At 57.7% G+C, this 12,263-nt stretch overlaps 1 protein-coding gene across 5 annotated transcripts; it reads left to right on the top strand.

Moving 5' to 3' along the window:
- Positions 1–639: 639 nt before the first annotated feature.
- On the top strand, positions 640–12,032 carry HYOU1 (hypoxia up-regulated 1). Of its 5 annotated transcripts, none has more exons than XM_040977089.1 (26): positions 640–694; positions 1,691–1,788; positions 2,008–2,101; positions 2,257–2,335; positions 2,472–2,626; positions 2,733–2,809; positions 3,046–3,227; positions 3,453–3,568; positions 5,580–5,772; positions 5,886–6,020; positions 6,102–6,184; positions 6,296–6,428; positions 6,558–6,745; positions 6,992–7,130; positions 7,581–7,641; positions 7,795–7,874; positions 8,076–8,264; positions 8,375–8,544; positions 8,631–8,718; positions 8,817–8,939; positions 9,073–9,206; positions 9,320–9,404; positions 9,950–10,190; positions 10,276–10,326; positions 10,561–10,611; positions 10,726–12,032. In XM_040977089.1, exons 2-26 carry the CDS (start codon positions 1,698–1,700, stop codon positions 10,785–10,787), a joined length of 3,000 nt encoding a protein of 999 aa, XP_040833023.1. In that variant the 5' UTR covers positions 640–694; positions 1,691–1,697; the 3' UTR covers positions 10,788–12,032. The 5 variants fall into 5 exon arrangements, with proteins under 5 accessions (XP_040833023.1, XP_040833026.1, XP_040833027.1 ...); XM_040977092.1 differs by lacking the exon at positions 640–694 and adding an exon at positions 716–838 and having other exon boundaries at positions 10,729–12,032; XM_040977093.1 differs by lacking the exon at positions 640–694 and adding an exon at positions 885–1,055 and having other exon boundaries at positions 8,378–8,544.
- The last annotated feature ends 231 nt before the right edge of the window (positions 12,033–12,263 follow it).

Genomic DNA, 12,263 nt, shown 5'->3' with positions numbered 1-12,263 from the left:
AATGCACACGTGCTCCCCCACCATAGCCTGACAAAAATGTTGGCTGTAGCGCTTCCCACTTTGGAATTTTCTTAGACGAACGGGGCTCCCAGTGAGGCGTTCAGGCCAAGTTCTTGCCACTAACACATTGGTTATCCCCAACCTAGCAGCAGAAGGAAGTTGGGGCGGCCAAAGCACCATGGTCATGTCCATCCAAAGCCGGCAAGCAAAGGCGTCTTGCGCACGGCCGCGGAGAGGGATGCTGGTCATTCCTGATCCTAGTCCGGCACTCCCCGGGTGACCGCAAGAAGAGGTACGCAGTGCCGCACCGACCGTGCGCAGGGCACACTCCAGGTGCGGATCATTTCCGAGACGGGCCGCCCCGCATCCAACCCCTAGGCCGGAAAAGATGCCCCAGCCGCCGCGGTGGGGCCGGCGCGGGGCCGGCGCGGGGAGGAGGCAGCGCGACGCTCCGGCCCGTGACGTGGACCAATCACCCCAACGGGCGGACTAGCCCCGCGGCCGCCGGGAGGCTGAGGAGCTGGGAGGGAGAGCCTCGATCGGAGGGAAGGCGGGCCTAGGACGTGGCCCAATGGGAGTGCGCGCCGGGCCGGCTGGGGCGGGGCCGAGCGCGGGCAGCAGGGCCGGCCGGCAGCCGCTCCAATGAGCGCGCGCCGCGTCCGGGGCCGGCTGGTGCGCGAGACGCCGCCGAGAGGTTGGTGGTTAATGTAACAGTTTGCAAACCGAGGGGGAGTTGTGAAGGGCGCGGGGCTTGGGGGGCGCGCTGCCGGTCTCGTGGGTACGTCCGCGCCGCATCTGACCCGGAGCTGGGGGCCACAGGAGCGGGGAGGCAGAGGAGGTAGCCGGGCTGGGTATGCAGCCCGGAGCCGGCCACCTCTTGTGAGCGAGGCAGCGTGCTGGCTCCGGGGGCGGGTCGGTAACGGGAGGGAGGGCCGCACGGACGCCGGGGCGCCTGGCCCTGCCGCTCGGGCTTCGGGGCGCCCCCAACGCGCTGAGGGTGGCCAGGACTCCGTTTCCGGGAGTGGGCGCCTCAGCCTCGGTCAGGTGAGGCTTAGGTAAGCAGTGGGATACTCGATACCTGCCGTGCGAGCAACCTTAACAGCTTCCCGGCGCAGCGTCGCTGAGGGGAGCCGGGGTGAGGAAGGGGAGTGGGCGGGACAAGCCTGCGAGTGAGGGTGAGGAAGGGGAGTGGGCGGGACAAGCCGCAGGGATGCCGTGGCAACAGGCCCTGCCATCCCAGCCACCCCCGACGTCATCACCTTTCAGTTCCCGTGCAGGCCCGGGCCGACTTTCCCGGCCCTGAACCCCAAGTGTGGAGAGGTAGTTGAGCTGCGGGCAGGGATCCCCGGCTCCACCTGCAGGTGTCTGGCAGCAGGGCCCTGGTGCTAAGTGCACCTGTGCGGTGGACCGCGGGAGCTCTTGGTCTCCTTCCTCCTGGCCTAGTCTCTTCTCTCATGGGAATGTGATGGAGTCCACGGCCTCTGCTGGGTCGCCTGGGCCTTGGTGTGAATGACTGGAGAGTGGTTGGCACTCCAGGAGGTGGAAGGGGATATAAGCTGCTGTGCCGTGGGCAGAGATGAAAGAGTAGGTACTCATCTCACTGCTTCTCTCTGTCCTGGATCTGTGGCTGTGTCCCCTTCACTGGGGTATCCAGTTACGAGTGTGTGTTTCCCTTCTCTCCCCTCCCCAGGGGCGTGATGGCAGCCACAGTCAAGAGGCAGAGGCTGAGGAGGCCTGCCTGTTGGGCCTTGCTGCTTGTGCTCCTAGCCGACCTGTTGGCGCTAAGTGGTAGGTACACCCAAGAGGGACCCAAAGAAGAAGTAATAAACGAGTGTCACCAGGGGAAGGGTTCCGGGGTGACTGGCCGGAAGTCTGTTAGGTAGCAGGTCCCAGGGCGTTTGTCTTGTCTTTTGCCATCTTACTTTCTGCACGGAACGTGGAGGGATCTCAGTAGACCTGGAAAAGGGGCTCACCGACAAACTGACAAAAACCTCTTGTCCCCTGCAGACACGCTGACTGTAATGTCTGTGGACCTGGGCAGTGAATCCATGAAGGTGGCCATCGTCAAGCCCGGAGTGCCCATGGAGATTGTTCTGAACAAGTGAGGGTGGCTCTGGCACCAGGGGAGGGAAGGAGGGAGGGCGCCTGGACTCCCTGTAGCCATCTGTGTGGTGGGTGATCCCAGGGGAGTGTTGAGGCTCTGATACGGACACCTGTCCTACACACTCCCATGGGTTCCATATCTCTTTCCCTCAGGGAATCACGGAGGAAAACGCCTGTGATGGTGACCCTGAAGGAGAATGAAAGATTGTTTGGAGACAGTGCTGCAGGCATGGTGAGTAGATGGTGCTTGTTTTTATGGTGGCAAGGCAAGAGTAGACTGGGGGTAGAGGGGAGTGTTCCCTTATCTTGCTCGTGATACCACCAAGCTTGGGATTCTGATAACCGGCCTCTCCCTCACTTCCTCTCAGGCCATCAAGAACCCGAAGGCCACCCTGCGTTACTTCCAGCACCTCCTGGGGAAGCAGGCGGATAACCCACACGTGGCCCTTTATCAAGCCCGTTTCCCTGAACACGAGCTAAGCTTCGACCCACAGCGGCAGACCGTGCGCTTCCAGATTAGCCCGTGAGTGTCGTGCACCTGCCCACCCCATAGGCAGGTGGGCTCCTTCCTCCCCGTGTGCGTTTCCGGCCTCCCTAGCCACTCAGTGCCCTCCCTGCCCTCCCCGCAGGCAGCTGCAGTTCTCCCCCGAGGAGGTGCTGGGCATGATTCTCAATTACTCCCGCTCCTTGGCTGAAGATTTTGCCGGTGAGTGCTGAGGTGGGACCAGTGGCAGCCAAGTGTACCCTGGGAGTGAGTTACAAGGCAGACCTACTTGTGTCACTTCTGGCGTCTGTTGGGGGAGAGGCCAGCAATGCCGCTCAGCATCCTATAGGGCACAGGACAGACACCAGCAACAAAGGGTCACCTGGCCCCCGATGTCAGTTGGAAGGCCTCCTGTAAGGTGTGGAGCCGGTGGGACCCCATTCTTTTTCCTCCTGTAGAGCAGCCCATCAAGGATGCGGTGATCACAGTGCCAGCCTTCTTCAATCAAGCCGAGCGTCGGGCTGTGCTGCAGGCCGCCCGCATGGCTGGCCTCAAAGTACTGCAGCTCATCAACGACAACACAGCCACCGCCCTCAGCTACGGTGTCTTCCGCCGCAAAGATATCAATGCCACTGCCCAGGTGAACCGGGGACTCCTGGAGTGTCCGAGTCCAGGGGTGGCAGCTTCCTGGCCTATTTGCATTTCATGTGCATGGCTGGCTTTTGGCAAAAGGGCAGTGGTAGCAGGCAACCACCCTCCTTGCAGCCCACACTGGGGCTGTTGAACTTGGTGCTGACCAGCCCTTCCTTGAGGGCTGGCAGGTGGATGGTGACAGCTTGTGACTGTCGCTCTGATCTCTCTGCAGAACATTATGTTCTATGACATGGGCTCCGGCAGCACCGTGTGCACCATCGTGACCTACCAGACGGTGAAGACCAAGGAGGCCGGCATGCAGCCCCAGCTGCAGATCCGTGGGGTGGGGTGAGTGACTGCTGGAAGCTGGGCTTCTTGCTGAGACCCCCCAGGGCAGGTATTTCTTCATCCTCCTGCCCTCTGCTGGACAGCTGCCCTCCTCACAGCTGCACGTTAGGGAATCACTTACCCAGAGCAAGGGGAGCGCCAGGGGATTGGATGGGCAGGCAGCTGGGCAGCTTACAGGACAAGGGGTCCACTGAACTCACTCTAGGGAAGGCCATAAGCCCGCAGGTAACTTCTCTTTTGTCATCTTGCTTTTGTTGGTGGTTTCTGCCACTCCCAGGCTGGTCTAGGCCCCTGTTGCCTTTTACCTCTAGGATTAATCGAGCTGTCTTGGTTTTCAGTGATACCTCCTTTCAGTTCTTTTTATCATAACACAGACATGGGTTGCTTGTTTCTTTGTGGGGTTTTTGTGTTTTGTTTTTAAAAGATTTATTTATTTTTAATGGGAAGGAAGATTTACATAGAAAAGGAGGAAGGGTTTCCATCCACTGGTTCACTCCCTGTACAGTCACACAGCCAGAGCTGAGCTGATCAGGAACTTCTATCACCCTGTGCATGCAGGATCCCAAGGATTAGGCCATCTGCTGCTGCTTTTGTAGGCCATTAGCAGAGCTGGGAAGTGGAGCAGCTCTCATGAACTGGTGCCCATATGCAATGTCTGCAATGCAAGATGAAGGATTAGCCTGATATGCTACCGTGCCAGTCCCTAGAGGGTTCTTTAAAGAAAGCCAATCTGTGATCCATTTTTTTTTTTAAGATTTTATTTTTTTATTGGAAAGTCAGATATACAGAGAGGAAGAAAGACAGAGAGAAAGATCTTCCATCCAATGATTCACTCCCCAAGTGACTGTAACGGCTGGTGCTGTGTCAATCCGAAGCCAGGAGCCAGGAACCTCTTCCAGGTCTCCCACTAGATGCAGGATCCCAACGCTCTGGGCTGTCCTCCACTGCTTTCCCATGCCACAAGTAGGGAACTGGATGGGAAGTGGAGCTGCTGGGATTAGAACCGGTGCCAATATGGGATCCCAGTGTGTTCAAGGCCAGGACTTTAGCTGCTAGACAACGCTGCAAGGCCCTGTGATCCATTTCTTTTTTTTTTTTTTTTAATTTTTATTATTTTTTTTCATTGGAAAGGCGGATATACAGAGAGGAGAGACAGAGAGGAAGATCTTCCGTCCGATGATTCACTCCCCAAGTGAGCGCTACGGGTTGATACTATGCCAATCCGAAGCCAGGAGCCTCTTCTGGGTCTCCCACGCAGGCACAGGGTCCCAAGGCTTTGGGTGGTCCTCGACTGCTTTCCCAGGCCACAGGCAGGGAGCTGGAAGGGAAGCGGGGCTGCCCGGGTAGAACCGGCGCCCATATGGGATCCCGGGCGTGCAAGGCGAGGACCTTTAACCACTTGCGCCACCGCGCCGGGCCCTGTGATCCATTTCTTTAGAAAAACTGGGTGATACCAAAACCCGCCCGAGTCTCACCTCCCGTAGCTGCCCCCTTGTTCCTTGGTCTCCAGTGACACTTGTCCTCCTCTGAATCCTACAAGGCCGTCTCCTAAGTCATGGTGAGCTAGGTTGCTTCCATCTAGACTGTTCTCCTTCTCCTTAGCTGGTCAGCCCCAACCCATGTTTCAGATTTTGATTCAGACATCACTTCTTTGAGGAAGCCTTTCTGGACATTGCTAAGTGGTTCAGTCTCCTGGCATGGTCTGCTCTACTTCACAGCATGTATAATTTTAACATTTACAATTTACATGGCTTCCTTACTGCTGGGTTGTTAGCTGCTTGACAGCAGGGACTCCATCTCCCTATCACTGCTGCCTGGTGTTTCCAGAGGCGAGTGATCATCAGTAGGTGATGTGTGGTAGATACTGTGGATGCACGGGTGAGCTGTCCCCATGAAGTGTCAGCCATGCAGATCATGTGTCCCAGCTTGAAGGAGGCAGGTGCCTCAGAGCTCTGGAGCAAGGAGGACCCTGTATGTTCTTCACACTGTTCCCCACTCCTTCCCTGAGCAGGTTTGACCGCACCCTGGGGGGTTTGGAGATGGAGCTGCGGCTGCGGGAGCACCTGGCTGGGTTATTCAACGAGCAGCGCAAAGGCCAGGGAGCAAAGGATGTGCGCGAAAACCCGCGGGCTATGGCCAAGCTGCTCCGTGAGGCCAATCGACTCAAAACCGTCCTGAGTGCCAACGCTGACCACATGGCACAGGTGCTCCCATGGGGTTGCTTGAGGACAGTGGGGAGGAGGGCCCCCCACCATCTTCTTGGCTGTCAATCCTGCCACCACAGAGCAGGCTCTCTGATGGTTCCCATCTCTCCCAGATCGAGGGTCTGATGGATGATGTGGACTTCAAAGCGAAAGTGACCCGAACAGAATTTGAGGAGCTGTGCACAGACCTGTTTGAGCGGGTGCCTGGGCCGGTACAGCAGGCCCTGCAGAGTGCCGAGATGAATTTGGTGAGGCCCGGGGCAGGTGAGACAGAGTTGACCACCCAGGCACCGGTCCCATCTCACCTTCCTCTCCTTTCTGTCTTGCAGGATGAAATTGAGCAGGTGATTCTGGTGGGCGGGGCCACTCGGGTCCCCAAAGTTCAGGAAGTGCTGTTGAAGGCTGTGGGCAAGTGAGTATGTGGCTGGGACTACAGGGCAGAGGGAGGGAACCCCACTTAGCTGTCTCATGCCCGCCACATACACACCACAGAGGATGGTGCTGAAGCTTGGGGCTCTCGTAGGGAGGAGCTAGGGAAGAACATCAATGCGGACGAAGCAGCCGCCATGGGGGCCGTGTACCAGGCAGCTGCCCTTAGCAAGGCCTTCAAGGTGAAGCCATTTGTGATCCGAGATGCCGTGGTCTACCCGATCCTGGTGAGTGAGTGCCCTTTGCTTCCCAGGCAGGAACCCCACTTCTTCCTTTTTTGTCTCTGCCAACAGGGAGGGGTCCATGCCCTCCCCACCCACTGGTCTTCCAGTGTCCCCTGTCTGCCCACAATGTAGGTGGAATTCACCAGGGAGGTGGAGGAGGAGCCCGGAGTGCGCAGCCTGAAGCACAACAAGCGGGTGCTCTTCTCCCGCATGGGGCCCTACCCTCAGCGCAAAGTCATCACCTTCAACCGCTACAGCCATGACTTCAACTTCCACATCAACTACGGGGACTTGGGATTCCTAGGGCCAGAGGAGCTCCGGTGAGGGGCTAGGCTGGGAGGCAGAGGGCAGGGCTCTGGGGCAGGGGAGGCATGACCACCATGTAGTGACTGAGAGGGCCAGGGAGGTTGTGGAACCTGGGCATGGGTGGGCCACCAGGGAAAGCAGGCTGTTTCTCTGGGCAGTGCAGCCATCCCAAGCACATCCTCCGACAGAGCCACTAGCAGCTTCAGTGCCAGGCTGTGCCAGCTGGGCAGGTCCCCTCCAATTCCTCTCTGTCCATCCAGGGTATTTGGTTCACAGAATCTGACTACAGTGAAGTTAAAAGGTGTAGGGGAGAGCTTCAAGAAGTACCCCGACTACGAGTCCAAGGGCATCAAAGCTCACTTCAACCTGGATGAGAGTGGGGTGCTGAGTCTGGACAGGGTAAGCACAGAGTGGGGGTCCCCGTGTGCAAGGCAGAGTATGGCCAGCCCCTTCCCACTTGGGCTCCATGTAGAATTAAACATGACAAAAAGGTGCAGACTCGATGGGCTGTGGTCCTCACCAGGGCTGCCCAGGGATCTGGTCTGGACCTTCTCGTGAGCTATAAATGCTTGCGAGTGTGTAGAGTCTCTCTGGGGGAGCCCTGGAATGGCTGTGGCAGCCGCTATGTTGAGCAATTCTGGATTGATGGTCATTAAGGATGTCCCGGGGGGTGCCATTACTGAGCAGGAGGAGTGGGCGCTCCCAGTGGCAGCAGGAGCGAGGCTACTGCTCAAAAGGCTCATGATCAAAGGGGGTAGGGAGCTATCCAAGAGTCCTCAGGTGGACAGGCCAGCCCCGCTCCCAGTTCTGCATGTAGAGTGGGCCGCTTCATTCATGTCCGTTTTGCAGGTGGAGTCTGTGTTTGAGACCGTGGTGGAGGATAGCCCGGAGGAAGAATCTACTCTCACCAGTAAGATGTGTGCATGCGTGGGTGTGTGTGTGCATGCGTGTCAGAGTGTGTTTGGATTTGGGTGTGGCTCAGGGAAGCAGGGTGTTGAGGATGTGGACAGTAGGGAACCCATGCCATGGGCCTCCTCTGAGTCTCTAGCTTGCCTCCCCCTAGAACTTGGCAACACCATTTCCAGCCTGTTTGGAGGAGGTGCCACACCAGATACCAAGGAAAATGGTACCGACACTGTGCAGGTGAGTTCAGCAGGGAGCCTGGGGTATGTGGGGCAGGGCATGGCAGGGACGGTTTGCTGACTGTTCCCATGCTCTTGTCATCTGGTCACCCCAACAGGGTGTCCGCAACCACAAGCACCTGCGTTGTGGAGACTAGGCCTGCCAAAAGACCTGCTGCTGAAAAGCTCATCTGCAGGGGGTGGGGGTGTGATTGTTCCCCAGGAGGAAGAGGAAAGCCCAGCTGATGGTGGCAAGGACGAGCCCGGGGAACAGGCAGAGCTCAAGGGAGAAGCAGAGGCCCCATCAGCAGATGAGACCACCCAGCCCCCAGCCCCAGAGCCGGAGGCGGACACAGGCCCTGAGGCAACAAAGGCCACTGACAAGGAGACTGGGGACAAACCTGAGGCCCTGGTGAGCTGAGACCCCAGAGGTAGAGGTGGACAGAGAGCTGCTGGGCCTGGCCCTGTGGGGACCAGGCAAGGCCCACACTCCTCCTCACATCCCCACCTCTTCCTGCCCAGAAGCCAGGTGAGAAGGGGGAAGCGGGGCCCGGGGGCACACCTGCAGCCCCAGAAGAGAAGAAGCCCAAGCCGGCCCGGAAGCAAAAAATGGTAGAGGAGATCGGAGTGGAGCTGGTGGTTCTGGATGTGCCAGACTTGCCAGAGGCTGAGCTGGCTCGCTCAGTGCAGAAGTAAGTCAGCCAGTGTGAGTGTGAGCCAGGTGTGAGAGTGGGTGGGGATCCTGCATCCTGAGCCTTTACCCTTTCTTGTCCCACAGACTGGAGGATTTGACCTCTCGGGACCTGGAGAAGCAGGAGCGAGAGAAAGCTGCCAACAGCTTGGAGGCTTTCATCTTTGAGACCCAGGTGGGGAGGCTGGGCAGCAGCCCAGCTCTGACATGGGGGCTGGGCTTGGGAGGCCTCTGGCTCTGGGGGACCCCACCCACCTGTGTGTCCCTCCCCAGGACAAGTTGGACCAAGCCGAGTACCAGGAGGTGTCAACCGAGGAGCAGCGGGAGGACATCTCAGGGAAGCTCAAGGCCGCCTCCACCTGGTTAGAAGATGAGGGCTTTGAGGCCACCACCATGGTGAGGGCATCCCAGGCCACAGCAGCTGCGGTGGGAGTCAGGGTGAGGAGCTGGGTATGATGCCAGAGGGCAGGATGTGGCACTAACTGCAGGGCTCTCCTGTTGCCTCTCTGCCCATCCCTGCCTCCCTCAGAAATTGAAGGAGAAGCTGGCTGAGCTGAAGAAACTGTGCCAAGGGCTGTTTTTTCGGGTAGAAGAGCGCAGGAAGTGGCCAGAACGGCTATCAGCCCTCGATAATCTCCTCAACCATTCCAGCATGTTCCTCAAGTGAGTGGCCCCTGCGCCCTGGCTTTCTGCATTCAGCCCTGCCAATGCCCCTGGCCCTCGCTCCTTCCTCCTCCCACCCCCCATCTGGGGCTGACCCTGTCCTCACCTTGCAGGGGGGCCCGGCTCATCCCAGAGATGGACCAGATCTTCACGGAGGTGGAGATGACCACGTTAGAGAAGGTCATCAACGAGACCTGGGTAATCACCACATTCCCACAGGACACGGCGCCAGAGGGCCGCTCAGCTGCTCAGTGGGAAGACGAAGGATGTTTGCATTGGGCCTGAGCTTTGATGGGAGTCAGGAGAGGAAAGGAAAGGAACAGTGAAGGCTGGGCCCATGGGGTTAGGGAGGGCAGCAGTGAGGAGCCGAGGGCCGGGCCACACTCCAAGAGGGACCAGGTTTGGGTGGGCCCAGGTGGCTGGCAACACGAGGCAGAAACTGTTAGCGATGCATGAGGACTTCTTGAGTCAGGGCTCCAAGTGGAAAGAACTGAAAGTAGAAATGAGAGCTTCATGCTGCTGTTGTTGCATAGCAGAAGCGTGCAGTGCGGGCTCTATGGTAGGAGGCCTCGTGTGCCCTGAGGGGGTGGGGAGTGGGGACAGGAAGGCTGAAGGACTCCCAGTGTGAGGAAGAGCCTGGGGCTGGCTGCGGACTGGGTTCATTTGGGAGAGGGATGGGTGCTTTCCCTGTGGCTGCCTACCACCCTGAGCCTATCCTGGGCTCCCCTTTCCCCCCTGCACAGGCCTGGAAGAATGCAACGGTGGCTGAGCAGGCCAAGCTTCCTGCCACAGACAAGCCTGTGTTGCTCTCAAAAGACATCGAGGCCAAGATGATGGCCCTGGACCGTGAGGTGCAGTACCTGCTCAATAAGGCCAAGTTTGCCAAACCCCGGCCCAGGCCCAAGGACAAGAATGGAACCCGAGCAGAGCCTCCCCTCAATAGCAGTGACAGTGAGCAGGGGGAGAAGGTCATCCCCCCAGCAGGTGAGGGCAGGGGCCTGCTCCCTGGCTCTGCAGGCAGGGAGGGCCTTTCTCCCTCCTGGGCATACATTGTCTGCTTTCCCTGCAGGCCAGGCTGAAGATGTGAAGCCCATCCCAGAACCCGGGAAAACAGAGACACGTGAGTTGGGGAATACTGCCTTGGTCCAGGGGTAAGCAGGCTGGCAGGTGCATCTCTGGATGGCCCACGAGCTGTCACAGCGTTTAAGTCTTTAGAGTTGTTTTTAACAAGAACAAAAAAGGACAGCAGGCAGAGATCCAGCGTGGCCCCGCACATCCTCAGATATTTACCCACAGTTAGCCAACTGCTCCCTTAAGCCTCTTCCTGACTCACCCTTGGCCTCCTCCAAAACAGAATCTGAACCTGCAGACTCAGAGCCTCTGGAGTTAGGCGGGCCTGGAGCAGGTAAGAGCCACGCAGGGGGCATGCTGGGAGCCTGGGTGGTCTGGAGGGAAATGCTGCCGCAAGGCGCTGGGGCCTCAGACACCTGTTTCAGCTGCTCTCCTCTGCTCTCCCCAGCAGAGTCTGAACAGGAGCAGCCAGCACGACAAAAGCAGCCTGTGAAGAATGACGAACTATAACCCCCACCTTCCACCTCCTTGCCCCTCGTTTGTCACAACCCCTCCTTCTCCTGCCACTTATATTTATTAAACATCGAGAGGAGGGGTTGGTCCTGCCCTCTGGGACGCCTTTTCTCTCACCTGAGACTGGAGCATGGAGAAAGGGAAGGAAGGGCAGCTCACCAGTTCCTTCTGGAACAGCTCTGTAGTTAAAACCAGAATTTTCTCCATCTCTCTCCCACCCCTGGCTCCTGACCCATCCAGGCCCTACCCTGGGGAAGAATCACTATTGGGGCTTAATGCTTTGCCTTGCAGGAGGGCGAGGGAATGACCTACAGTGGCTTGAATGGGCCTAGAGGTAGAACACACTGATAGGTGTTCATTCTCTGGGCACACTGCCTGCCCTTCTCTCCCCTTCTACCATGGAATTACCATCCCGTGTGGCCCAGTGGCTGCAATCGCCTGCCTCAGTTACCTACTTTGGTTTCTGATTCTCTACTGGTTTCTCCCTCCAAGGTCCTCTGTTTCCCTTGCCCAAAGCCCTTCCATGTGGAGCGATGGAAGTGAATCTGGAAGGGTGACCCCCTACTGGCCAGAGTAGGCAGAGAGCAGAGGGAGGGAAATGGGTGAAAGCCGGCGGTCTCCTGCCTGTGGGCTCTTGGGTCCAGGAAAGGCTGTCATCAGTGTGGGATAGCAGCATCCTGTAAGCCCTAAGAACCCCACATCTTCCCAAGAGCCAGCAGCCCAGGGTCCTGTGCCTGCCCTGCCTCCCTCTCCTGCTGTTGTGCCCCTGCCCCCACCCCCCTGGACTGACCAAATGTGCTTACTACTGTGAGCCCCTATCCCGAAGACCTTGGGGTTTGGAGAGACCATGCAGTGTGAATGTAAATACACCACGGCACTCTTGGAGGCAGGCTTTACGGGTGAAGAAAGAGGGCCAGCCTGGCTTTCCTCGTGTGCGTTGCTCTTCTAGCGTGGCACGTCCCGTTGGCCACAGGACCTGGAGGGCAGCCTCCTGAGCTCCAGGATGGGGTGAACCTGGCTGTATCTGTCATTTTGTCTTGGCTCCCTCTTTTTGTTTTTGCCACATTGGCAGCAGAGGGACCTAAAGGTCCCCACTCCCACCCTCGCCCCCAGCCCCCTCCTCTTCTGTACATTCGAGTTCTTTCATTAGCAGTTGAGGCTGGTTGGACAGGTTTGAATCAAATTGTACTTTGCTCCATTGTTAATTGAGAAAACTGTTTCAATAAAATATTCTTTTCTACAGCTTTTGTGCTCCGTCAGTTTGAAAACTGTTCTTATTTGTGAATATACATAATGAATGATAAAGGGCAGGCATGAGGTACAGAGGTTAAGCCATGGCTTGGGATGCCATAACATCCAATGTCAGAATCCCTGGCTGCGTTCAGTGCAGTTTCCTGCTAATGTGCGGCCTGGGAGGCAATAGACTGATTCAAGTCCTTTGATCCTTGCTATCCTTGTGGAAGATCTAGATTG

The sequence above is a fragment of the Ochotona curzoniae genome, unplaced genomic scaffold (genome assembly GCF_017591425.1).
Source record: "Ochotona curzoniae isolate NIBS_2020 unplaced genomic scaffold, NIBS_Ocur_1.0 contig_2723, whole genome shotgun sequence".
Classification (NCBI taxonomy): Eukaryota; Metazoa; Chordata; class Mammalia; order Lagomorpha; family Ochotonidae; genus Ochotona; species Ochotona curzoniae.
This window is presented reverse-complemented; position numbering and strand designations above follow the sequence as displayed.

Bases quoted from the DNA above. Each gene is read 5' to 3' on its own strand.
- HYOU1 (XM_040977089.1), top strand. From the start codon at position 1,698: ATGGCAGCCACAGTCAAGAGGCAGAGGCTGAGGAGGCCTGCCTGTTGG. The intron at 6,021-6,101 runs GTGAGGCCCGGG...TCTGTCTTGCAG, and splicing joins AGAGTGCCGAGATGAATTTG to GATGAAATTGAGCAGGTGAT. The intron at 7,131-7,580 runs GTAAGCACAGAG...TCCGTTTTGCAG, and splicing joins GGGTGCTGAGTCTGGACAGG to GTGGAGTCTGTGTTTGAGAC.